General features: G+C 50.6%; 1 protein-coding gene across 1 annotated transcript; it reads right to left on the bottom strand.

Annotated features, from left to right (window-relative positions):
• Positions 1 to 24,808, bottom strand: ZC3H12D (zinc finger CCCH-type containing 12D). Its single transcript, XM_065888618.1, has 5 exons — positions 24,504 to 24,808; positions 10,054 to 10,193; positions 4,941 to 5,175; positions 1,866 to 1,972; positions 1 to 701 (listed from the first exon to the last, which is right to left on the bottom strand). The coding sequence occupies exons 1-5, from the start codon at positions 24,806 to 24,808 to the stop codon at positions 1 to 3; spliced, it is 1,488 nt and encodes a 495-aa protein (XP_065744690.1).
• Positions 24,809 to 27,464: the final 2,656 nt, after the last annotated feature.

Genomic DNA, 27,464 nt, shown 5'->3' with positions numbered 1-27,464 from the left:
TCAGGGCTTCCCCACGGGCGCACCGGACCTCTGGAACCTCTGGATAAGGAGGATGAGCCTGGCGATGTCGGAGAGCTCGGGGAACAGGGCCATGACGCTGTCCACCTGGTGGGGCGGGAAGGTGCTGCACAGCACGGTGCGTGCCCTGGCACGCGAGTCCACCTCGGGGGCGGCAGCCTGGGGCACGGACCCTGAAGCCCCCCCGAGGGCGTCTTCATCCCAGCGCGACCCCGCCCAGGCCGAGCGGCCCAGGAGCCAGCCGGCCCCTGGAGGAAGGGCCCACGGGTCGGCGGGCTGCCGGCGCGGGGGGCGCCGGTCACTCTGCGGGGCCCCGGGGCGGTATCCGCCCCGTAGGCCCGGCGGGCTCCGGGGGCTCTGGAGGCCGGGCGGCACTGGCGGGGACGGCGCGGGCCCGGGCGCCACCCAGTCGGGACAGGGCGGCCTGGGCGCGCGGCCGCTGCCGGGGCTCCGAGGGGGCGCGCAGAGGGGCCCCGGGTCGTCGCTGAGGACGAGCCGCGAGAAAACGCCTCCGAGAGTCGCCACGTCGGCCGCCCGCGCGCTCCCCCGCTGCGCCTCCTCGCCGCCCGCGCCCCGCCAGGCCAGCGTTTGCGCGCGGAGCTCATCGGCCACAGCCAGCTGCGCGTGGTGCGGCCTCTCCGGGTGGTAGAACTTGCACTTGATGCCGTAGGTGCATTTCTTGCCTGGAAGGGGCGGGGCAGGGGGAGAGGGCTCCTGGTGAGAGACCTTGGATGGGGAGGCCCGGTGTGGTCCGGACAGTGCCCGCCCTGCGCGGCCTTTCTCGTTGGAGGTTCCTCCGGGAAGGCCCCCGGGCCTGCTGCAGACTTGTCAGGTTTAGGGCGGGACGAGGTGGGGAGAAGTGCCCTGGGGCGCAGACAGGACGAATGAGGGTGCAGCACCCCACTCCTCGTGGTATTTCCCACTGGACACGGCACCGCAGTGTTACCCGCCCAGCGCAGGGGGACTGTTGTCTGGAAGTTCCCATGACCAGGGACTGAGACCAAATCTCTGGATCCAATGACCTTCATTCAGCCTCCACTTCCCCAGAGACACTGTGGACCCGGCCAACCTAGTGGCGGGGGGTTGGGAGTGGGCGCTCATGACATAGGATTCTGCCTCCAGTGCTGACTCAGTTTACCCTACTGTCCACATCCCTTGTGCTAATCATTGCCCTCCCCTTACAGACTGTTTTAACAGAGGTGATCAAATAATTTATCATCCAAACCAGGGCCCTTCTGAGAGTGGAAGGGAACAGGATGGGCCACCTCAACGTGTGTGTGTGTGTGTGTGTGTGTGTGTGTGTGTGTGTGTGTGTGAGTATCACTTACGGCATCTTAAACTTCTATAGGCACAAAAAACGAGGCCTGGGGACATTAAATAACTTGCCCAAAGCAAGCTAGTGAAAGAGCTGGCTAGAAAGCTAGCGTCCCTGGAGGGCTCTGGGATAGAATCCTTAATTCTTAATGGATAGCACCAACCAGAGTCCCTAAGGGTAGGTAGGGGTTTAGGTAAGACTGTGGGGCAGGATGTGGGCACAAGGTGCCAGGGGAGGGACTGAGAAAGGAGAGTGTGGGGTGCACACAGCATCCCTGCTCCCTGGATATGACTTTGCTCTGTATGTGACCCCTGCATCCAGCCCTCACAAACCGCATGCAACAGGGGTCCAGGATGGCAGTTCACCATTACAATAACCCTGTCGGGAAACTGCCATCCAGAGAGGGTAAGTTACCTCCCCCGGGGTCACACAGCTGATTAAGGGCAGAAGCCGGGCTAGAACCCAGGCTGCGGACCACCCAGCCAGAGCTTCTGACCTGAACAGGGCCCACGAGGCGTGGGGCGCTACCCACCATAGGGGCAGTGTTGCCAGGACGGCTCTGGGGGCTTTGGCTTCCTGCTCAGGAAGTTGCTCAGGGTGGGTCCCCGACGGCCCAGGGGATCATCAGGAGGCATGAACCTGGAAGACAAGCACAGGGGAGTGACTGCGAGGCCCACAGAGACCCGCCGCGGGCAGCACCAGGGCTCTTGCCGTCCAGGACTCTTCCTCCCACCCAGGGGTTGTCACAGCGTGTTAGAGCAGCACAGCTCCACACTGACGCGCACAGAGCACAGCACTGACAGATCCCAGGACAGCAGCCCCTGGGCCTTGTCCAAGTTTTTCTCCTGCTGAGTCAGCAATGCCAGAATCACTTAGCAACTCCTGGAAACATGCAGGCTCCGGGCTTCACACCAGACCTGCTTAATCAGAACCTCAAGTTGTTCAGGAATCTGCATTTTAACAACTTCCCAGATCATTTTTATCCACTAAAGTTGAAGCATAATTGCACTAGGTCTCCCCTGGGGCCTAGTCTGAAAGCGACTCTAAGCTGCATTCCAATGTCCTCAACAGAAGGCTGGAGACCTCCGGGGGGCCCGGGGGACTCTCTGGTCCTGGGAGCTCCATTTCTCCTGTGTCGCCCCACAGGTCTGGGCCTCTCAGGTTGGGGATGAAAATTAACAGAGTTCAAAACGCCAGCTGGTGGGTCAGCGAAGAAGCGGATCGGGGCGCTGCGGCACACACAGCCCCAGGGCTCAGCGCAGGCTCCACCCTCCTCTGCAAACCATGGGTGGGGGTCACTTTGTCACTCTCTGACACCACCCTGCCCCCCGCCTGCCCCTTCCCTTCCGTGGCTTTGGTCTGAGGAGGAAGGGAATGCATCCTCGATGCCCGCAGCTCAAAAGGGAAAACAATTTTCCTCAGAAGGGAAACTCCCTCCTCCAGCACAATCCACTTTTCATATGATACTTTCTTTCCCAGCAGGCACCTCCAGGTCATACAAAGGTTCCACTAGAGAGGGAGTGGATTCTAATCGGGGGCTTGTATTTACGGGCTGGTTTCCCCCTTAATGTCAAGGGTCACGCTGGGGTCCCACCGTGCAGACCACATCCCCCACGCCGGCCCCGAGCTGGGTGATCCCTGGTCCCGGGTAGCCTCCGTGGCTCAGATCCCAGCTACACAGCCGGCTTCTCAGAGTTGGGCCCTGACCAAGAATCCAGGGAGCCACCCAGTGCAGTTATTAAAAGTTCCCAAAGCCGTCACCTCCTGCTCTTTCCCGGGCCTCACAGCCGGGAGCTGGGCCAGGAGGGCCCTATGGACGTGCCCTGGGCACGGGGCGAGCGTCCTTGCCCACAGGCAGGCGGCAGGCTCTGCCCTCTGGCAGTCGGGGGACCTTCGGGCAGGCCCTGAGCAGAGGCCAGTGTGTCAAGAGGACTTGGCCTGGACCCCAGGCTGTCACCAGGTCAGAGGCGGCCATGATCCATCAGAACTCAGTGAGGATTTTCGGGATCCGATGGTGCCAGCCTTGCCAGATTGCTCCGGGCCTGAGCCAGAGAGAGGGAGCCTCCAGCCTCCTGAATGTGGAAATGACCATGGGGGATACTGCGGAGTAGCTGCTGTGACCATCCGCCCTGGGGCTTAGGAGGGTACCTCTGCCTCCTTGGCTGTGGGCCGAGGGGTAGTGGGGGCAGCAGTACGCCCTGGAGGCACATGTCCTGGCCTGGCCTGAGAATAACCGCTACCACTAGGGGTACATACAGTCCTCTCTGGTCTTCACAACCATCCCAGAGGTAAGTGTGACTGATCCAAGGGTAGATTATTCAAGGTGAAGAACATTCAGCCCAGTGAGGTTGAGAGCTTTCCTCACCACACACAGCCAGTAAGTGGCAGAACCTCAGTTTGAAACTTCATCTGCTGCTTCCAGAGCCCTAGCCCTTTCCACCACACACACAGCCCCGCAGGCTCCAGGTCAGGAGCTGGTCTGCCGTGTGCAGGTGGCCTGATATAGCAGCCACGTGGCCTCTGTCTCCCCATCTTCCCTACCCGAGGGCTGCAGCCATTTACACTCACTCACTCAGTAATCTACAACTAGTCACTGGGTGCCTATGATGCTCCAGGCTGGCTGGAGCTGTGGCACATAAGACACATATAGTCCCTGCCCTCACGGAGTTGGGGAGCTTGTCCCAAACCACATTCCTACAAGCCAGTGAGAGAGCCCAGAATGAGGACCGAGCTACCATGCCTGGAACAGAAATCGGAATGGGAGTGACGTCCCAGCCTGCTGTGACCTCCCATCTTGTCCCACCCTGTGACCACGCCCACCTTGCCAGGCTCTTCAGCATGCCCCAGGACACCTGCAGTGGACCAGCCATCACATCCTGCCCACCTCAGCTCCGTCTAGGGGCTCACCCAGCACCTGCTAACTGGTCTGTGCTTTGTGGACCAGCCATCACACCCTGCCCACTTCAGCCCCGTCTAGGGACTCACCCAGCACCTGCTAACTGGTCTGTGCTTTGTGACCCTAACTTCGTCCTCCTTTCGCTGTAGCTGGTTGGTCCAGGGGGGACCTGACCCAGGAGAAACACCCTAGGGGACAGATGAACCAACCAGATTCTCTTGAAAGTGTCAACCAAGACGTATTAAGACAGAGACGGTTCCAAGATCTTTACAGCCCCAAAGAAAGGGTGATGGTGCCCACTCCCATCCGTAATTCAAAACTTTGAAAAAAAACAGACAGAAGCATAGAAGAAGTGAAAGGGAGTGCAACAAAGTTCAGATTCTCCCCATGACGACAGTTCCAGTGCTCTTATTTGAAATGTTAAATTCTTCAAAAATAAAAACAAAAGGAAGGTCCCCCCAAGGCCATGCGTCAGGCAACTGGATGTGGGCGTGGGAACAGAAAGGTCACAGGACAGTTGGGACAAGACAGCCCCGTGGGGGAAATCTGGTCACGAAAGAGAGGAGGCAGAGAGGGCCAACAGAGAGATGTGCGACGGGGAAGGGGCGCGGGCGGCCCGGGGCAGGGGGGCTCTGAGCCCGTGACTAAGCCCCGCGGGGGGCCCCGTCACCACCCGCCCGCCCGCCCCGGGACCCCACGGGCCACACGCACCGGTCGTTGACGAAGGAGAACATGAGCAGCCTCTGCTCGATGAACCACTTCCACTCGGGGTTCTCGCTCTGCAGGTCGCGGTAGTTGTCGTTGGAGACGATGACCCCGTCCTGCTCGTAGGCCACCTTCACGATGTAGCGGTCGTCGTAGCAGACCACGCGCTTGCCGCTCACCTTGCGGGACGGCGTGTACACCAGCACCGCCTGCCTCTCCAGCTCCTCCAGCACGTGCTGCTCTGGGGGCCGCAGGGCGGGGACCGCATGAGGCGCTTTCTCGGAGGGACTCTCCACCCCCAGAGCCGTCCTAAACTCCGGAGCTGCTCCGGCAGCTCAGGGCTCCTCTCTGATCAGCTCGCCCCTCCCACCCGTCCCCGCCTCCCTCCCCCTACTCCCCCTTCCCCTAGACCCCTCCCCCTCTCCCCCCTCCCCCTCTCCCCTATGGCCCAGCCTAGCAGGCGAAGAGCAGGGAGGTCTCAGAGGAATTTGCCAGCAGCCTGAGGTCAAGTGGGCTCTTGGCTTCTGTCCTGCCTGCGTCATGACAGGAGCCCTGAGGATGGTGCCCAGCCAGGGAGACGCACTTTGGAAGGAAGAGTGAAGCCACAGCTCTTGTCGTTGTGATGGTTACCTGCCCCGTGCCCCTCCCACGGTAGACACAGAGGCCTTCTTCTGGAGAAAGACATCCCTATTTTAACTAGAATCCCGGCACTTAGGAATTACCAGGAGCCCTGCATCCACCTGGAAGAGTGCTGCCGGGGCCCTTAGCGGAGAACCACTGCCCCCCCTCCCATGACACAGGAGTCTGCTGGGACACCTTCAGGACGGAGCAGCCCACAACTGACAGCTCTGAGGGACACAAGAATGTCACGCAGAGAGGCCGGGATTAGGAATCTGCCGCCTACATTCCGCTCTTAGCTCCAGCTCTCGGGTTTTTCACCCCTCTCTGAACATCAGGTTTTGCACTTATAAGATGAGGAAGATGACTCCTGCACCTGTCTCACAGCATCTGTGGGACGACTGGACCAGCGCATGTGGGGAGAGCCCCCAAGAAGCCAGGGAGGAGGGAGTGTGTCCTGGGAGCTGCAGACGTTACAAGGTCTCTTAGCAGGAGCTAAAATCTGCATCTCTGGACTGCCTACTCTTTGATCTTAGTTTTGCCTTCGGAGACAAAAGAAATCCCTTCCACACGAAACAGTTACTCCGCATGTGGAAGATTGTTAGCATATTCGTCCCCCATGTCTCAGTCCTTTCCTATATGACATGGTTCCCAGACTTTTCAAAAGTGCATAATGCATGTATGGTACAAAGAATAATTTTTTTTCAATGCCGTGTGTGCGGTGATTTTTTTTTTTTTTTTTTTTTTTCGTTACGTGGGCCTCTCACTGTTGTGGCCTCTCCCGTTGCGGAGCACAGGCTCCGGACGCGCAGGCTCAGCGGCCATGGCTCACGCGCCCAGCCGCTCCGCGGCATGTGGGATCCTCCCGGACCGGGGCACGAACCCGCGTCCCCTGCATCGGCAGGCGGACTCTCAACCACTGCACCACCAGGGAAGCCTTGATCATTTTGTAATGTATAAAAATATCGAATTGAGACAGGAAGGAAGGCGGAAGGACACAACTATTGAAAGAATGCCACAACCATTAAGAAGAATGGGATGCGACAAAAACTGGTTAGAACCTACTAGGCGCAACATGGCAGAACATTAGACTTCCCTAGACCTTGAGCCTCATTATACCCTTATTGTAATGCATTAACTAAATGACACTATGACAGGCACCATGACAGTTTCAAGGCTAGCCATAAAAGGCCAAAAAGTAGGGGTGCCCCAATTCCTAGAAACCCCTGCCCCTTCTCCAAGACAGAATATTCCTCCCACTCGTTAGCCCAGCCCATAAAAACTAACCACTCCATATCGCAGGGCCGGTTCTCACCCTCTGAGATGGCCCACACTCTGTCTATGGAGTGTGTAGCTCTCTAAATAAACCTGCTTTCACTTTACTATGGTTCATTCTAGAATTCTTTCCTGCCCAAAGCCAAGGACCCTCACTTGGTCGTCTGTCCCAAGGACTCACTCAAGACCTCAGACATGACTATCCTCGTGTCCCATTTTTCCTGCAACAGAATCACTACGTTGTACATCTGAAATTAATACAACACTGTAAGTCAATTATACTCCAATTTTAAACTACAATTCATTAGCTAAATGCCATGTGTGCGGTACTCCCTTTGAGAAATAGAACATGGCCCGTGCTTTGAAGTCCCCATTGCCCCTCGAAGTTTGCATCTCCCTCCACTCCCTTTAAGATAACCCAGTTTTGAGAACTTTGTGTTTATAATTCCCTTGCTTTTATTTTTTTAAATGCGTATATATGTACCCTTCAAAAGGACAATTTCCAATGTGATTATGAGCCTCCAGACTTTACACGAATGGAATCACCTTGCACATACTCTGGGGCAACTTCTTTCCTCATTGAACATTGTGTGCATGAGGTCTGGCCATGTCATGACTGTCAGTTTTGCACAGACGTCTCCTGGTACAGAAGGACAAGGGTTTCTCTAGGGTCTGTCTTAAGGAGTGATACTGCTGAGTTGTAGGGAAAGGCACTTTACAAGGTAACGCTGCATTGTTTTCCAAAGTAGTTATATCAAGTTACTACCCAACACAGCGTCTAAGGCAACCTTGCCAGCACTTGGCATTTGCAGGTTTTTAAAATTTTTCCCAGTCTGGTGGGTGTAACGTGGCCTCTTGCTGTGGTTTTATTTTGCATTTCTCTGGTCACTAATACAACTGAGCATCTCTTCATATGTTTATTGACCATTTGTGTTTTCTCTTCTGTCAAATGCCTTAGCACATTTTTCTATATATGTGTCCTTTGTCTTGGTCTTATTAATTTGGATAAGTTCCCTATAGATTCCAACAGGAATCCTTCATCAGGGATATGTGATATATGGCCTCTCCCAGGTTGAGGCTTGTCTTTTCGTTTTCTTGTTTTTGTGGTATTCGCTAATGAACGGAAGCTTTTATTGTAATGTAGGCAAATGTATGACTCTTTCCGCTGTCTCTCTGCATTTGTTGTGGCTTGTTTAAACATTCTTCGTACCCCAAAGTGAATTCCCTACTCGTTATCCGTTACGTATCGCACAATATATATTGTACAACATTGCACAGCTGTTGGAAGCCACCATTCTCCATGTTCAGACCATAAAGAATAATCTGGGACAACTGGTCCATGATGAACACAAGTGTTCATCCCCCCTCCTTCTCATAATCCCATTGAAAGAGAAGAGAAGCAGTACAGAAGGGGTAGGGAATCCATAAGCACATTAAAAATGGGCTTGGGGACAGCAGCAAACCCAGGATTTTGACAAATTTTAGGAAGACAGAAAGCAGGTAGGATCAGAGACTTCCCTGGCGGTCCAGTGGTTAAGACTCCATGCTTCCAATGCAGGGGGTTTGGGTTTGATCCCTGGTCAGTGAACTAAGATCCCACAATGCCACACGGCAAAAAAAAAAAAGAAAGAAAGAAAGAAAGCAGGTAGGATCAGAGACTTCCCTGGCGGTCCAGTGGTTAAGACTCCATGCTTCCAATGCAGGGGGTTTGGGTTTGATCCCTGGTCAGTGAACTAAGATCCCACAATGCCACACGGCAAAAAAAAAGAAAGAAAGAAAGAAAGCAGGTAGGATCATATTGACCCTACAGTACAAAGGGAACCACAGCCCAGATGTGCATGGAGCCCAGATGTGCATGGAGGCTGAAGAGGAGGTAGAGCCCCTTCCCTGCAAAGTCCCAGCGCTCTCCAGCAGGAGTGGCGAGTCAGCAGAAGTCGGATTATTAACTGAAAGGCTACCATGGGGCAGCTGCATCCACCCTTTCTGGTCCCTATCACTGCATGGAAAGTGAAGATATAACTAGGAAGGAGGAGGTTCCCATGTGGCCTTTGACCTCCTAAAGTAAAACCATCGTCCTCGTGGCACTGGAATGTGTGGTGGGCAGAGGCGTCCAGCTGCCTGCCTGCTCTGCGCAGGGTGTGCTGAAGTGAACTCCTGCTCAGCACATTCAATGGTCAGTCCTACCTTTTAGGGAAAGATCCAAATACCAGGAGAGGAAGCCCATGGCAACTGCACAGGTACGTATTTAACCAATCTGGTTCTTTTTTCACAAGTAAACACTGACAAGCAAAGGATCACCAGACTTTTGAGAAGAAGATTTAACAGCACAAAGAGAGAGATGAACAAACAGAACTGACCCCAGAAAAAATAAATATGATTCATGGAACTTCAGAGAACTTTTTAAAAGTCTGTATTAGTATAGAAATAGTCAAGAAGATACCGTATCTGTAAAACAAGAATAGCGTTTTACTTAAAAAACAGAATCCGAAAGAGAAGAAGAAGCAACTGGTAACCACTGACAGAACTGAAAACAAAACCAGCAACTTTTGGTTAAAAGGCTGGAAGAAGAAGTCAATGAAACCTGCCAGGATCACGAAGAGGTCGGCCCCAACACTGCGGACTTGGCTGACATGATACCAGCAGTGGCTCAGCATGTGACTTCTTATAAGAAAGTCAAACAAACAAAAAACCCTGTTTATTTAAACCACCTGTTCTATTATTTGTAGCTGAAAATATTCCTAGCTGATACAAGAATTAAAAATAAAGAATTCCCTGGGTCTCGTTTTCCTTTGTTTGTTTGTTTTTTAAATGAAGAGATTGAACTAGATGTTCAGTTAATAAATATCACTGGACCAAACGGATGCCTCTTTCAGTTCCTGTATTCTACTAGGGGTGGGATGCAGACCCAATCTTTCTGCAGAGTGTTAAAAGTTATAAGATTCTATTATTTTTGGAACTTAATCTTTCACACTAAAAGAGTAAATACTTTGTTCATTTATCTATCAACAACTATTTATTGGGCACCTGCTATATGCCAGCTGTTACGCTAGGTGACAGGGCTCCAGCAGGGCACACTCGTGGTCAGTGCTTTCATGGAGCTTATAGTCCAGTGAGGAAGACAGACATCATCAAACAAGCGGTAAGCAGATAACTGACTGTGATTTTCAGGAGTACTGTGGAGGAAAGGTGTATAGTCCCTCTTGAGAATGTACCTGCTTCAGCATACCTCTAATCGGGGTATCAGATCTTGGTGGTTCTTTCCTCCAGGAGGGGACAAAAACTTTGACGTAGGTGTGTCCTCTGTCCCTGAACCAGTCCACAGCCAGCTGGATTCCGCGGCAAGAGAAGGCTTCTTTATTTCCATGACTGCAATGAGAAAACAAAGACATCTGCAGAGAAACAGGAAGGGTTCCTCAAGAGTGACTTTTCCTGGGAATAGCCTGGATCATAGTCTCATAATCAAAGGGAATCAGGCAAATCTGCATTTTAAAAATAGGTCATTCTTTGCACAGAATATATCCCTTAATTGGAACCAATTAGTTTGTGATAATATGTAGAGGGTCTCCGGCTCCAAGGGGAGTGCATTCCAAGGATTAATAGACAAGATCCTCTTATTAACTGAAGCTAATATGGATCAAGAGAGGGTTGTCAGGGCCTTCCCTGGTGGCGCAGTGTTTGAGAGTCCACCTGCCGATGCAGGGGACACAGGTTCGTGCCCCGGTCCGGGAAGATCCCACATGCCGTGGAGCGGCTGGGCCCGTGAGCCATGGCTGCTGAGCCTGCGCGTCCAGAGCCTGTGCTCCGCAACGGGAGAGGCCACAACAGTGAGAGGCCTCGTACCGCAAAAAAAAAAAAAAAAAAAAAAAAGAGAGAGAGGGTTGTCAATGTGATATTTGTCTCCCCAAGTCCAAGTAAGGGTGCCAATGTGCCCCCCAAATTCCACTGTAATCACCCATCAGTGGAGGCAGGAAGGAGAGAGTAGTGTGAGAGGAGGCTCAAGACCAGGCAGGGGGACTTCCCTCATGGTCCAGTGGCTAAGACTCCGTGCTCCCAATGCAGGGGGCCCAGGTTCATTCCCTAGTCAGGGAACTGGATCCCACATGCTGCAACTAAAGATCCCGCATATTGCAACGAAGATCTCACGTGCCGCAACTAAGAGCCAGAGCAGCCAAATACATAAATAGAATAAATTAAAAAAGAAAAAGACCAGGCAGGGTCTTAGGAGCTAGAAGATCTATCTACTCCTAAGAAGCATGAGAGCTGTAGAAAGATTTTAGGATTCTAAGACCGGGGGGTGTATGTGATGTGATGAGATGTGATCTGATGTATGTTTCAAAGAGTTCAACCTGGCAGCACAGAGGACAATAAGTTGGAAGGATCCAGAGTAGGGGGGACACCAGTTAAGAAGCAGCTGTAGTCATCAAAGCAAAACCTGATGGTGACCTGGACCCAGCTGGTGGTGGTGAAGAGTAGGTGAACCTGAGGGATAGTTAGAAGGTAGTATCTCCAGAAGGTGGTGATTGACTGGGTACAGGGGTGATAGGGGAAAAGGCACTGAGGAGACTTCTGGCTTGTATAAGGGGATGGAGGGCTCCCTGAGACAGACTCTGTTTGGGAGGAAGACAGGATTTAGAGAAAACGATCCTGAGTTTGGTCGTGGACACATGGCGAGTTGGGAGGAGCCTTGGTGACCTCTAAGTGGAAATATTAAATAAACAGCTAGGGTTCAGAAGAGAGGTCTGGGTGATAAAACATGTGAGTCATCTGTTTAAGCACCAGTTGGAGCCACCGCGTGGGGAGAATTGCCTGGACAGAGTGAGCATCCAGGGGCTGGACCTGGAGGAGCCCTGGAACCGAGCAGCTGATTGCAGGTAGAGCAGGACAACCAACGAAAGAAGCAAAGGCATCTCTCAGAAAAAAAGCGGGGGGGCTTCCCTGGTGGCGCAGTGGTTGAGAGTCCGCCTGCCGATGCAGGGGACACGGGTTCGTGCCCCGGTCCGGGAGGATCCCACATGTCGCGGAGCGTCTGGGCCCGTGAGTCATGGCCGCTGAGGCTGCGTGTCCGGAGCCTGTGCTCCGCAACGGGAGAGGCCCGCGTACCGCCAAGAAAAAAAAAAAAAAAAAAAAGGAAGAGAAGGGGGTAAAGCAGAAGAGGCTGCACCGTGGAAGCCTCGGGAGGAAGGCAGCCAAATGCTGCTCTGAGGGGCCAGTGAAGCCTGAAAACACCCCTCAGACTTCATGAGTGGAGGTCAGCGGCATTTTGCTAGAGAGGGAGACAGGTACATAGATTTGAGATACTGAGAATGCAGACTCAGTGGGACTCGGCCGTGGTCTGGCCTCAAGACTAGCTCACCCCCTGCTCACAACTTCCACCCAGCCACCGGCACTCCCTCAGCCCTTTGTCCTGACCATGCATCTCCCTTCACTCCCATCACAGGGCCTTTGCACCAACTATTTCCACTCCTCTCAGCCCAGCCCATTCCTCCTTCGGCTTCATCGTCACTTCCTCAGGAAAAGCATCCCCTCGCCTCTAAATTCCGTCAGATTCCCCTGTTAGTAGTCCTCACAGCACCATCCTTGTCCTTCCTGGCACTTATCACAGTTGGACATGCACACTCCCCCAGGGGATGAATTGGGCCTCCCCCTTTCTAGAGCATAGGTTCCTGTTGCTGCCCGTCGTTCCCAGCACCTAGCATGGTGGTGCCTGATAATTGGTAAGGGCTCAACAAAAACATGCTGAAGAAATGAATGACTGAGAAGAAACAGGTCTTATGAGCAGCCAGAAGAGAAGCAGCCCAGGCACAGGGAAGGGTTGGCTGGAAGGACCCTGGTGCAGGAAAGGCTTGCGCGTCTAGGGACTGAAAAGAGGACAGTACGGCTGCAACCCATGGAGCAGGCGAAGGGGAGGTGGGAGAGGCAGGGCTGGGTGCTTAGAGAGCCAAGGGTCCCCATGGCCCTCGCATCCTCTCCACATCCAGGCAAGGCCAACACATCAGATCTTCACATTTGTGCTTTCTCTTGTGCGTGGCTTCTTCCACTACTTTCTCAGAGAGGATTAGGATAGGTCCAGGTTTATAAAGTAAAAAAGGGAGTCTTAGAAATGCTAATCAGGGGCTTCCCTGGTGGCGCAGTCATTGAGAATCTGCCTGCCAATGCAGGGGACATGGGTTCGAGCCCTGATCTGGGAGAATTCCACATGCTGCGGAGCAACTGAGCCCACGAGCCACAACTACTGAGCCTGTGCGTCTGGAGCCTGTGCTCCGCAACAAGAGAGGCTCCGACAGTGAGAGGCCCGTGCACAGCGATGAAGAGTGGCCCCCGCTTGCCACAACTAGAGAAAGCCCTCGCACAGAAACGAAGACCAACACAGCCATAAATAAATACATAAAATTTTTTTTAAAAAGAAAACATCATGAAGTCTTAGTATATGACACCATATGGTAAGAAGTCATTAATTCTTTAAAAAAAAAAAAAAAGAAATGCTAATCAATGGTGTTAGAAGTTGGGCTTTGTGGAGATTCAAGAGAACTCTAGATTCCTGTAGCCCCAGTGACGTATCAGGAACCAGGCCTCACCCCCCTAGATCTGTAGGGTCTTCCAGCTTAGAGAAAATAGCCCTTTGGCCGTTGTCGCTGAGCTGTGAGGCTTATGCAAACAGTAAGGAGAAAATATCAACAGGGGGACTTCCCTGGTGGCACAGTGGTTAAGAATCCGCCTGCCAGGACAGGAATAAAGGCGCAGTTGTAGAGAATGGACTTGAGGACTCGGGGAGGGGGAATGGTAAGCTGGGACGAAGCGAGAGAGTGGCATGGACATATATACACTACCAAATGTGAAACAGATAGCTAGTGGGAAGCAGCCGCATAGCACAGGGAGATCTTCTCGGTGCTTTGTGTCCCCCTAGAGGGGTGGGATAGGGAGGGTGGGAGGGAGACGCAAGAGGGAGGAGATATGGGGATATATGTATATGTATAGCTGATTCACTTTGTTATAAAGCAGAACCTAACACACCATTGTAAAGCAATTGTACTCCAATAAAGATGTTTAAAAAAAAGAGTTTGTAGTAAACGTAATTTCATCATGTAGAATTACATTATCTACTTAATCCATTATTACTGAACATTTACGTTATTCCCAGTCTTTTGCCATCATAAATAATGACATAGTTAACATCTTTGTGCATAAAACTCTGCTTGTATTTCAAAATTATGTCGTGAGGATAGATTCCCTCAAATTAGAATTACTAGGTCAAAGAACCTGAGTACTTTTATTAAGGGTGTTGATACATATTGCTAAATTATCTTACGGAGAGACTGTCCCAATTCACATTCCCACCAGTTGTGTATTAGAGTACTGCGTCATTTCAACAGTTTGGTAATTTTATTGGCAAATAATGAAATCTTGCTTTAATTTGCATTTTTTGATTACTGATGAGATTGAACGTTAAAAAAATATATGTTCATTAGCCATTGTTTTTTCTCTGTGAATTTTCTATTCATGTCCTTTGCTTATTTTTCGATTGCATATCTTTGGGGATGTCTGTTTTTTCTTTCACTTGTAAAAACACTTACCTGTTAACGATATTAAGCTTTTGTCATATTATTGCCAATGTTTTTTCTAGTTTTGTTGGACATGTAATTTTACAATTCTTGATATGCAGAAGTTTCAGATTTTTACATATTTAAGTGTACCAATCTTTTTCTTTGCAGTTTCTTCTTTTTTTTTAACTGAGTTTAGAACATTATTACTGATTCAAGGATATGATAAATAATCAACTTTGTTTTCTTTAGTTTTATGACTGTTTTTCATATTTATCTTTTTAGTATTTTAGAATTTGTTTTGTGGTAGAATGTAACATGCAGCTCTAAGCAATTTTTCTCTTTCAAAGTAGATAGTTGGATTCTGTACACAATTGATTGAATAACCCAATTTCTTTCCCATTGACTGGTGGCCCTTTCTTCATCTTATATTACTTTCTTATGTAGTCAAGGGTCTATTTCTGGGGCATTTCCTCTGCAATGGTTTGTGGTTTTTGTTCTCAAGTAATACATTGTTTTAATTATCAGCAATAATACTACTTTTATATCTTCTTTTCCTACAGTTAATACCCCTTATTTCTAATTCAGTATATTTAGTTAGACTAGGATTTTTTTTAGAAGAGTGTCTAATAAAAATGGTAATAGTAAAAAAAAAAAACCACAAAAAATAAAAGAATCCACCTGCCAATGTAGGTGACATAGGTTCGATCCCTGGCTCAGGAAGATCCCACATGCCGCGGAGCAACTAAGCCCATGTACCACAGCTACTGAGCCTGCGCTCTAGAGCCCACAAGCCACAACTACTGAAGCCCACGTGCCACAACTACTGAAGCCCGTGCGCCTATAGCCCGTGCTCCACAACAAGAGAAGCCACCGCAATGAGAAGCCCGCGCACCGCAACAAAGAGCAGCCCCCACTAGCTGCAACTAGAGAAAAGCCCACATGCAGCAACGAAGACACACACAGACAAAAACAAAAACAAACAAATAAATTTATTTTTTAAAAAATCAATGGGGCCTTCTGTGGTAAAAAGGAAGAGGAAATGAAAAGCTAGTCCCTTCGGCCCCAGCAGAAGTTGCAAAACAAGGAGACGGAGGGAGAATGAGGGGCCACTCACAGCGTCCTTACCCTGCCCCCCAGGCCTGCCCCACTCGCTGAGCCATGAGGGGACGGAAGGGCTGGCGACACCGCGATGGATGTGAACAGGAGGCTGAAGGATTTTCTCTCAGCACAGCCTGGGTCTATCGCAAGCCTCTCAGAGAAATCGTGGTTTCAGTGGGTGCAGCCTCCCACAGGGCTACAGAGCTGCCGTGGAGGAAAGTGGCGGATAGGTGAACCGGAAGCGACACCCCTGGATCCCTTGCTTCCCCGGGCCTGGAGGATTTCACGCAGCCTGGGAATGGACAGGACTTTAAGCCAGCATGGTTCCCCAAAAGGACAAATGGGACCGATGACCCTCTCTGTTGACCATTCCGGAAGCCAGGCCAGCCCATTGCTCTGCAGAGGAGCCCGGTGACCGTCCCAGACCCCTCTGCCAGAAAACACCAGGTCTCAAAAGCCTCCAGATGCCATTTGGGAGAGGGGCAGGGGAAGGGAGAGGAAACACGAAGCCTGAGTCCTCCAGAAGACAGAAGACACTGAGCTATCACAGACGGGCAAGTGTAAAGTTTGCTCCTTCCCGCTACCTAGAAGGTGGCGAAGAGATTTCACCTATCATAGAAAATAAGGTCTGTGCTCTGTGCACATTGCAGCAGTGATGTGAACATCTGATGATACCCACACTCCCACCCCGCCCCCGAGCATATGTATCTCTTGGCCGCAGCAAAGTGCCCACAGTCCATTCTCAAGAAAACATATCGTTGCCACAATTCTTTTAAAATTTGTTTCTCTGGCGTGCCATGTGGCATGCGGGTTGCAGGATCTTAGTTCCCCGACCAGGGATAGAACCCGGGCCCCCGGCATTGCGAGCATGGAGTCTTAACCACTGGACCACCAGGGAAGTCCCTAAAATTTGTTTCTTGACTGCTCTCTTTTCTGTGACTACCTATCTGTCTTTAACTGTTCAAAAGCCAACTTTCCATCCCTGATGCCTTTGATGGGTGTGTGACTTGGGACGGGGGTTGGGAGGTATAAATCTCACACCCATCAGAGGTATCAGGCACCCCATCCCTGTGAATGGGCAATGGGGAGCAGGGTGACGAGTTCCAGTGACTCTGGAGGCAGGTGGAGGGGAGGCAGTTGGAGGTGCAGAGATTCAGGAAGAGAAGAGCTAAGGAATGGGGCCACCATCAGCTTCATGCAGCAGAAACTGGCCCCACGGCCTCTCTGATACAGGACTCCAAGATGGCAGACCCCAACCAAGAGGCTCCAAAGGACAGTTACGTACACCCCAGACCAGTGGAAGATGGAGGGAGTGTACGTCTTCCCATCAGTGCGGCCAGTATCTTCCCTCTCTCCCTCAGAGGTACCCTCTCTTCCAGCCTGAATTCCAGGCACAGGGAGGTTGGGGACTGGCCCTGAGAACCCCTAAGTTGGTCTCTCTGGAATGGAGGATTTTTCATTCAGGTCCACCGTTTTGCACACACTCTACCCCAGCCTCATGAGCCTTCTGGTCTCTAGAAATGTGAAGATTATCTATGTTCAGTCCTTGCCATGTCTTTTTTTACCAACCTCAAAACGCCATCATGGCTGCCCTAGTCCTGGCCACAGAAAGCCCTGAGCAATGGCAGGGTTGATGCCACAAGCAGGGGTCGCCTCCTCACCACGTGGGGCTCTGTTTCTAGGAGGCAGCAGAGCTCTCAGTCAGGTAATAAAGTTCAGCGGTCACCCTGGAAGCCCACACCCCACGTACAAATGGGAAGTACGTTAGCCAGAGGCACCCCTTCCCCTGGGCTTCTCCCCCACTCGCTCAGCATGCAGCTGTGAACATCCCCGTCAGCAGGGCGCTGTGCTGGGGGCCTGGGGAGCAGTGAACGAGGCAGACCTCGCCCCAGCTTCTTGGAGCTCATTCTTAACAGAGTCCTGTGTATCTGACCACTTTGCACGTGTGCCTAATTTAATCATTGCAAGAAGCCCTTGAGGAAGTGACATCGGCCCCATTTCACCCTTGAGGAAACTAAAGCAAAGCCATGTGCTGGCTTGCTGATCTCAGAGCCTAATCTGTTGGGCTGCAAACTCTTCCTTCCCATCTCGATTTATCCCATCTCGATTTATTCCTCTCCAGTCTCTGCTCCTGGGACCCAGACAGCAGCTCCTTCGGAGCAAAAATTACCACCTGTCCACAACACTGTAAATCAACTGTTCTCCAATCAAAACTTTAAAAAATTACCAGCTGTTAAAATGCTCGAGCTGGGGGAGGGACCTTAGCGCTTCTTAAAAGCCACTGAGAACCACTTTATCAGGCAGAGAGCTGAGCGCCAGGCCTCGGGAAAAGGAAACAGGAGTGAGAGGATTTGAACAAAGGGAGGTGGTAACGGAAGTGGGTAGGTACCTGAGGCAAATCCTGCCTGACGAGTGTGCCTGGGCAGCCACCATCAGCGCGTAGCCATTTACAGTAACTGATAATCTAAGTGAACGCCCCTGTATCATTCATTAACTGTTGCCCAAGAAGTCTCTGCAGAAACCAGCAGACGGTCTTATGAAGAGCTAGGCGGTGGTTTGGGGGTGGGACGAAAGGAAAGACAAGCGGAGATTCCTTTGGGGTGTGAGATGTAAAGGCCCAACACTGATTGACTCTGTTTCTTACTTGGGGTTAAACTGCAAACACTCTGAACCTGGAGTTTCTAGCCCTTCCACCAAGAGATCTCCCCAGCTCAGGTCAGCAGGGAGACAGGGGGTGACCTCTGAGAGAGGGTGCTCCCTCATCTCATAAAAGGAGAAATGGGTGCAGACTTAGGTGGGAACCCAAGGCCAACGTTGGTTGGAGTCCATTCAGGGGCTGAGAGGCAGGTTGGACCCCCAGCCCAGGAGTGTGCCCCCTACACCCACTGAGAGGGGCCTGATGAAAACCTCCCATTGCCAACCTCAGCTCTCTCATCACTGAAGATTTGTTTCTCCAGAGTACGCCAGATTCTGTTAAGGTTTTTAAGAGTTTAAAAAGGTAAACAACAAGTCAAACAAAAAACCCTGTACACCCCCAAATGAGGAAACACTCAAATGAAACCCTTGTCAAGGCCAGTAAGAGGATGTGAAATTATCAGGTGTTTTTTCCCCAGGCTGAAAGCCTTCAACTCACTCCTTTCCTAAATCTGCCTACAGAACATACACCACTGGTACTTGTCAGTACGTGTGGGTATTTGTGAGTTTGCCAGGCAAGAAAATGTTGGCAAGAGTCGGCAGCGAGAAGCAACATTCTTCCCAAACACCACAGTGCAGCTGGTCACATGCTTTCAACGAAAGTCACCTTTTTAAAACCTCTGGACATTTTTCTTAAGGCCAAGCGTACAGCGACTCCAGAGCTCGGCTCACAGCTTCCCCTTTCCTGCACATGCCCACATGCACAAACACGTACGCCTACACACCCCTGAAGGTGTAGGGACTGAAAATCCGTCTCTGTGCTGCTGGTCAAGCAGAGCCACCATTCAATGCACGTGACCTTCTGAGGGTTCCCAACAGGCTGGCAGCTGCAGGAGGGGCATCCTGGCCCCTGGTGAGGGAGAGGGGTCTGGCGTGTCCTGTCTGCAGCGGGCACGTCTGGAGCTCATCGTGCCTGGGGAGGACTTTGGGCAGCACAGGAAGGCTCTGGCCCCGGAATAAAAGTTTATGGGGTCAGGGTCTCCCACTCTGAGACCAAAGATACATGGAATTAGCAGCCCAAAGATACACAGTGCTGGGGAAATGGAAAGAGCACTGAAGCCAGAGACTGGCACTTACTGCTCTGGGACCTGTGGCAAGTTACTTACTCTCTCTGAACCTCTGCAGAAGAAGAGACATTCCTTTATGAGAAAAATGCATCTATTTCTTTCACACATGCATAAAGTAATCACCCTGAGTCCTAGAATGTTAGAGATGAGAAAGTACATAAGATTATTATTATTCAGTCCAACCTCTTACCTGTATAAACAGGGCTCAAAAAAGTCAGGTGACTCTATTTACAATAGCCAGGTCACGGAAGCAACCTAAATGCCCATCGACAGACGAATGGATAAAGAAGATGTGGTACATGTATACAATGGAATATTACTCAGCCATAAAAAGGAATGAAATTGGGTCATTTGTAGAGACGTGGATGGACCTAGAGACTGTCATACAGAGTGAAGTAAGTCAGGAAGAGAAAAACAAATATCGTATAGTAACGCATATATGTGGAACCTAGAAAAATGGTTCAGATGAACCGGTTTGCAGGGCAGAAGTAGAGACACAGATGCAGAGAACAAACGTATGGACACCAAGGGGGGAAAGCGGGGGGTGGGGTACTGGGATGAACTGGGAGATTGGGATTGACATGTATACACTAATGTGTATAAAACATATAACTAATAAGAACCTGCTGTATAAAAAATTAAATTACATTAAAAAAATTTTTTTAAAAAGGTCAGGTGACACATGTGGAGGTCACACAGTAGGTAAGCTGAGGAGCTACAGCTGTACCGTCCATTATGCAGACACTCACCACATGTGGCTATTTACATTTCAAGTTAATTCAAAAGAAATAAAATTGGAAATTCAGCTCCTCTGCCACACCAGCCACATTTCCAGTGCTTGGCAGCCCCATGTAGCAAGCGGCCACCATATGGACCACCATATGCGGGTAAAGAACTTTCCATCGTCACAGGGAGCTGCGCTATTGGGCAGCCCTAGGCTAGAGGTCACAACTCAGATCTTCGGACTCTTAAGCCCTATGTTCTGTCCCCTGCTCCTGACCTCCCTAACTTCCCATGTGAAATACAAGGATTTCAGCAAAACTACGGACAAGCATGAGATCTGCTTCCCAGGTCCCAATCTTACACGCCCGCCACTGCAACTTAGAATTCACATTGAAGTTGACCCACCACTTAGGAAATGGTAAATGAAGCCATTGCTCCTGCTTGTAAGAACCAAATAGACTCCTTTTGTTGTTACAGTGAGGAGATGGGAGGTTTTTGGAATTGGGTGGTATGGTCCTTTCGAAATGACTTGAACAAGATGTATGCTCTGAACAAATACATTCCCACTTATTTTAAAAAGCACTTGGCCAGTGACCCTCACTGCCGATCTCCAGAGAGCAGCCACCCCAGGCCTACCGGGTTCAGCCACTACAAATAGACTTGGCCTACACATTCTGAGGCTCTGGGGAGAGGAGCCCATGGAAACTCCTAGAGTGATGGTATGGTCAGAGCACAAGGCTGGAGGCCAGGGTCTGATGGAGCCAGTGTTGATCTTGGCCAAGCCCTTCTAGGCCCTTCCTGTGCTTTTTCCTCTCTCGACTCAGATGGTCAGAGGCAAGGACAAATGACCCCCTCTCACATTCTCTGTGCTAATGGAGAGGCTTAGCGCCCTGCCGTAAAGCATGACATTATCTAGAACTGCTCATTCTACATCAGTGTTTCTTTACATTTTGGGGATCACAGACCTTCTAAGTAGCTATTGGAAGCTGTGGATCTTCTCCCAAGGGAACCAATATATGTATACAGATTCTACTTTTTGTAAATCATTTCAGGCCACTGCTGGCTTTGAAGATGGAAGGGGCTATAAGCCAAGGAATGCAGGTGGCCTCCAGAAGCCGGAAAAGGCAAGAAAACATATCATCCCCTAGAGCTTCCAGAAAGGAACACAGCTCTGCCGACACCTTGATTTCAAACCAGGGAGACCCAGGCCAGACTTCTGACCTCCAGAACTACGAGACGATACATTTGTGCTGTTTTAAGTCACTACATTTGTGTGGTAATTTTGATATAGCAGCAATAGAAACTAATACAGATTTGTTTAGTCTTTAAAGATCCACTGAAACACAACTTCCCAAAGATAATGAGAAAAAAAACATGGCTGAAAAGTCAGGCTCTTGTTCTCTGTGAGCAAAGGCAGACACAGTCCCAGGCTCCAGGGGACAAAGCCACAGTCAGCAAATCAGCAACAGTCACCCTATAGGATGCTGCTGCCAACAGAAGACACGCTTCTCACCTGCTCAGGGCAGAAAGGACATGCATCCCAACCTGTCTTTTAGGCTCCTCCCCACTCCTTCCAGGACCAGACAGCACATGAAGCAGCAGCATCTTCGAAAACAGAGAATGGCAATGCCTGCGATACTACAAAACCAGCGAAGGAGAACTTTCAGAAACCATGTTTCTGAGGTTAACTGAGTTTTGAGGTCAGCAGATAACGAGTAGACACCATGCTGGGTTTCAGTAATCTGGCCCCTCTAAAGATGCACCCCACACTGGGAGCTATCCTTTACAAACGAGGATCTGGCAGAGTCTGAGGTCAGGGGTCCTCTTGAAACTCTGGTTGGAGGACACGGGAGGTGTTATTGTAGGAGAAGGAGCGGGTGTGGATCTGAACATCAGACCCCAACTCTCTCCCAGACGTGCCTTTGAACAAATTAAGTCCCGCCATCAGGGAGCTGTGAAATTTCTCTTTTTGTTCCTAACTAAGGGGATGCAGGGGCGCAGGGGAGGGGATGTTTGTGTAATGTGCATATATGTACGTACACACCCTGAGAACACACACAAATACATGTGTTCTAGGTATCTGAGGTCGCTTGTAGGCAGCGCAAGTCTGAAAGAATTCATGTTCTGACACACACATGTTCATAATAAGCCTGAGAGATGGTTTCCATCTGTAAGCCACAGACTAATTACAATCGTAGGAGGTGAGGGCGGGGTGGGACTAAATGGATTTACCCAGAACACGTCTAGGTCATGTGCAAATAGAGGACGTGGTTTAAATGTGAATTCCAAGCAGCAACAGAGACTTTCATCAAAAGAAAACCCTCCACCATCACCCTATTGTAGCTGTTCCTAAAAAACGTCTGGTCCCTAGGGCCTCCCTGGTGGTTCAGCGGCTAAGACTCTGCACTCCTAGTGCAGGGGGCCTGCTTTCGATCCCTAGTCGGGGAACTAGATCCCACATGCCACAACTGGGAGTTGGCATGCTGCAACTAAGAAGATCCCACACGCCAGAACACACACGGCAACGAAGATCCTGCGTGCCGCAAGCTGAGACCTAGTGCAGCCAAATAAATAAATAAATATTAAAAAAAAAAAAAAAATTCTGGTCCCCAAAGAGAGAATGCTTTCCTGTAGCACCTGAAGTAGTTGTTTTACCCTGCAGTCATTCTGCTCTTTTGATCTGGAATCGGAGAGCTCATATAATCTTAGGACTGGAAAGGTCTTCGATTTAAGCAATATCACCTTACTTTAAATACAAGCCAGGGACTTCCTTGGCGGTCCAGTGGTTAAGATTCTGCCTTCCAATGCAGGGGGTGCGGGTTTGATCCCTGGTAGGGGAGCTAAGATCTCACATGCCTCACAGCCAAGAAACCAAAACGGAAGCAATATTGTGACAAATTCAATAAAGACTTTAAAAATGGTCCATATCGAAAAAATCTTTACATGTAACCCATGTCTTTCTACTGATGTCTAGAAGAAGAGATGCCTCATCCAGACCAGGCAGAGGCCAGGCCCCTCTCAGAACCCAGCAGACTTTCTTCCTAGGATGCTCAGAACCTACTGGATTCTTAAAAATCCCTTTAACTCCCCCAGAGATCTTGAATTAAGCGGGATTTCAGAGTCTCACCTATCTGGTGCCTCCACAGAGCATGTGTGAGAATGCCTTAGAGACCGAAGGAACGGCTCCTAGGCCCCAGGGAAAAGGCAGGGCTCCATTGCCTATTGACATAATCAAGCCCAGGGAGACTTGGCTGGCTAAAACTTGAATGAACGCTTGAATGAACTTGTCCTACACACCAAGCAGGGCATATTGGAACCACCCCCAAGCCTGTGCCATCTTGAGTTAACCTTTCCACACTTCTGTCCTGCAGCGCCCAATCCAAAGTGAGCCCAGGGACTTCCCTGATGGCGCAGTGATTAAGACACACACACCCCCAGTGCAAGGGGGCCAGGTTCGATCCCTGGTCAGGGAACTATAGATCCCACATGCATGCCGCAACTAAGGAGCCTACCTGCTGCAACTAAGACCTGGCGCAACCAAATAATAATTTTTTTTTTTAATTTAAAAACAAAAAAGCGAGCCCAAATTTTCAGGGAAAACCACTCGGTCTGTCAGCCAAAGAATACCCCGTTGACACATTCAGCGCCGATAACACTGCTCTTCTCCATCCACTGTGGCTCAGCTTTTGGAAAGGGACGTGTGTCTATTTGTAGTTGTGAGTGACCGACTTCCTGTGGCTCTGCCCTTTGCTGGGCTGCAGCTAAGCCAAACAGTAAAATAACGCGCTTGTTTGGGCAAAGCCTCCTCTGTGCCCAGTGCGGAGTGTGGGTGAGGCTGCAAAGCTTCTCTCTCAGCTGAACTTGGCCTCTCCGGGAAAGATGAGTTGGGGCGCGAAGCTCTCATCACCGAAACACACAAGATGCCAATACACCAGTATAACACTGCCTCTAGAGCTCAGGGACCACAAGCACACCTCCCGCACCCAGCTAGGGAGCCACTCCACCACCAGGGCCGCCACCAGCACAGCTCACAACCCCCAGCAGAGGGCTTCCAGCACGGTTCAAGTATTACGTTTTCCCATCTGCTTCTCATAACCTCGAGGGGAGTAGAAGAGTTCTCTCTTGACCTGTGTCACAGAGGAGGAAGCTTGAGATACCCCAGCTTTCCCAGAGTCACACAGCTGGTCAGGGACAGACACCAGACAGGGAGCCGTGCTCACCAAGGCCCAGCTCTAGGCTCTTCCCCGATTATTCCTGAGTTAGTACGATAAAAGCTGCCGTTTGTTGAACACTTACTTTGTGCCAGCACTGCCCTAGGCATTTCTGTGCAGCTCCAGTTCTTACAATTACCTTCTACGGAGCTTGTAGACCAACGTTACAGGTGGAGGAAGTGAGGCTCAGAGGGGTTAACTGACTTATTGAAGGCCACACAGCTACTGAGGGATGGAATGGGGATTCCAAGCCCCATCCATGGGCTCCAAAGCTCCTCGGACAGACCCACTGAGAAGAAGGTTAGTTCTCCCCGCCCGCGGTTAGGGGACGAAGAAAGCTACCTCATTGCCACGTTGCTGCCGTCGATCACTATGGGTCGCAAGGAACTGGCTGGGCCTCCTCTGTCCTCTTCCGGGTCCGCCCTCAGCCCACGCTGGGCAGAGTCGGGGTTCCCACAGGAGCCCCTGGGAACGAGCAGGGGCGCGGCGCTGCCCTCGTGGGCACTGGGCCGGCTGCCCGTCTGGATCAGCTCCTGCAGCACGTCGTTGACCAGGGCATCCTCGCCCAGCTTGCCCAGCACCCTGACCACATCCTCCCGGCCGTAGCCCAGCTTCTGGAAGAACTCCATCTTTCTCGAGCGCTCCATGCTGTGCCAGCTGGGCCCCCGTGAGGGTCCTGCCGCTGGCCTCCTCCTGGCAGAGCCCTACCGGCATGAGCTAGAGAGAAAAGGCATCCATCAGGTGTTTCCTGGGCAGAGGAGGTGAATTATGGGTGCTCTCTCCCCCCACTTATCTGTCAGGAAGTCACGTCGGGGCCTGGTCCCCTGAGGAGTTTCAGTGGCTCAGTGTGCTTGAAGAGCTGTGATGCAACCACGGTGCCTGTACTAGTGGCTCTCCCAGGCCTTCACCCCACTCCCGGTCCTGCAAGGGGGCCAGAGGGACCCAGAGCCGCTGAGCAGGCCACCCAGCCCTGGGGACATTTGTGCACAGGCCAAAGAAATGTTTTTTAGGCTCTGCTATGGCTGAATTGTTTCCCCCGCCAAATTCATATGTTGAAGCCCAGCCCCCAGCCCCCCAGTATGTGACTATTTGGAGATAGGGTCTTTAAAGAGGTGATTAAGGTAAAAGGAGGTCAGTGGAGTGGGCCCTAATGCAATAAGACTGGTGTCCACATAAGAAGAGGAGATCCGGACACAGTTGGGTACAGAGGGAAGGCCATGCGAAAGCACAGGGGAAACAGGCCATCTACCAACTAAGGAGAGAGGCCTCAGAAGAAACCAGCCCCACCGACACTGTGATCTCAGGCTTCTGGCCACCTGAACTGTGAGGAGGTGATGATAATAATAATAGTAATAATAATTATAATAATAAATTAAAAATTTAAAAATAAATCTATAAAGTCATCCCTTGGTATTGAGGACAGGGGGCAGGCTCCAGGACCCCTGCAGATACCAAACTCTGGATGCTCAAGTCCCTTATATAAAATGCCTTAGTATCTGCATACAACCTAGGTATACGCACCGGTATAGTTTAAAGCCTCTCTAGATTACTTATAATACCTAATACAATGTAATGCCATGTAAACAGTTGCCAGGGCGTGGGAAATTTAAGTTTTGCTTGAATGGCCCAGGTCTCAGGCTTTGGGAACTCTTTGAGTTTCATTAGCTGTTCAGGGTGAACGGGGGTTAGCCAAGACAGAGGAAGCAGCAACAGGTACAGATTCCCCCTTCCTCCGTGGGTCAGTCTTGCCCCTCAGCCAGGCCCCCACCAAGCCAGGAAGGAGGACAGGTGGCGGGACAGCTTCTCCAGTGCCAGAGCAGGTGAGGGGCTCAGCCTTCCAGGGCCTGGGTCTGGGAAATTTCTGGGATTTTTTTTCGAATATTTTGAATCCACAATTGGTTGAATTCGAGGATATGGAGGGCCGATTGTATACATATTATACGTGCATAAAATAAATACCAAGTCTGTGGTATTTTGCCATGGCAGGCCTGGCAAACTAATACAGCTCCACGGCTTAAATAGGGGAAAACGCCCCTTGGTGAATTCTATTCCCAGAAACACAACGCTCTGACCTAAATTCAGCTCTGTGCACTGGCACAGCTTTCCCTAGCAATAAACTCAGATCGTACTGAACCTCTAAAATGGAAGGGCCTAACCCAAATTTGATCCTTTCCACTCAGCCATCACTGCCTGGCCTGCACCTTTGGGGTAGTGTTGGGCAGTGGGCTGCAGCCTGACAGACGTTTACAAGAAAAAGACGAGAGAGCCAAAGGGGACACTCTGGACAGACTGGGTCCCTCTGTCTTTTCTCTCTTTTCTACTCACAGAGACCTACATCTTTCAAAAAGCCTTTTAAAATATAGAAATAATCACGAAAATATATTGAGTGTGAAAAATTGAAGCAATGTAGAAGTATAGCAAATAAAAAGATATAAGGTCTCTTCATACATACCCCAAATCCCACTTGCCTCTCCTGTCTCCTTCTAGAGTTTTTTCTATGCATTTACTTGCATATCTAATAGATACACACATATACTGTTTAAAGGAGATGATTTTCACATAATAGCATCATTCTGGACTTATTGTTTAGCAACGTACTTTTCTTACTAAAAAGGCATTTTGGAAAGCTTTCCCTGCCGGTTTACCTGTTCTGCTGCCCGCCGTAACCCCAGCATTTAGAACAGTGCCTGGCGCAGCTGAATCTCAATGCATATTTGTTGAATGAATGAATGAATGAATGGTGTTTATCCATATGCCAAATGACGGAAATTTAGATGGTCTTCGATCTTACCCTGTTACACTTCATGCTCAGCGCACATTCACACACGTCTATCAGTTCACCTCATCCCCTCCTCAGTATTACAGGTTCTTTATCCTCAGTTCCTAGTCTCTTGTTGGAATCCTCTGCAACATTCTCTCTTCTGGGTTCCCAGCATGGCCACTCCCTCTCCTGCAGGGTATCTCCCTGTAGTGCTGGAACCCAAGCAGGACTCACAATGCCTGGGGCTGGCAGGTCAAGGGCACTTGCAAGCCAACCTCCTGGATGGAGAGGTCTCTCCTGCAGCCTCCACTTGTCAGCTCCCACCCACCTGGCCCACTGACTGCTGCAACACCAAAACTGCCCCCAAGGTCACCATGACACCCTAACTGCCAAATCCAACAGCACCTTCACACGCCTCGCCTTAGGCAAACTCTCTGCGACTTTTGACTCTGTGGACCACTCCCTTCCTTGTGATTTTTAAATCCAAAAATTTTGGACCATCTCCTTCTTGAAACTCTCTTCTCCCTTAGGTTGTACAATTT

This window comes from Phocoena phocoena, chromosome 12 (genome assembly GCF_963924675.1).
Source record: "Phocoena phocoena chromosome 12, mPhoPho1.1, whole genome shotgun sequence".
In the NCBI taxonomy this organism is placed as follows: domain Eukaryota; kingdom Metazoa; phylum Chordata; class Mammalia; order Artiodactyla; family Phocoenidae; genus Phocoena; species Phocoena phocoena.
This window is presented reverse-complemented; position numbering and strand designations above follow the sequence as displayed.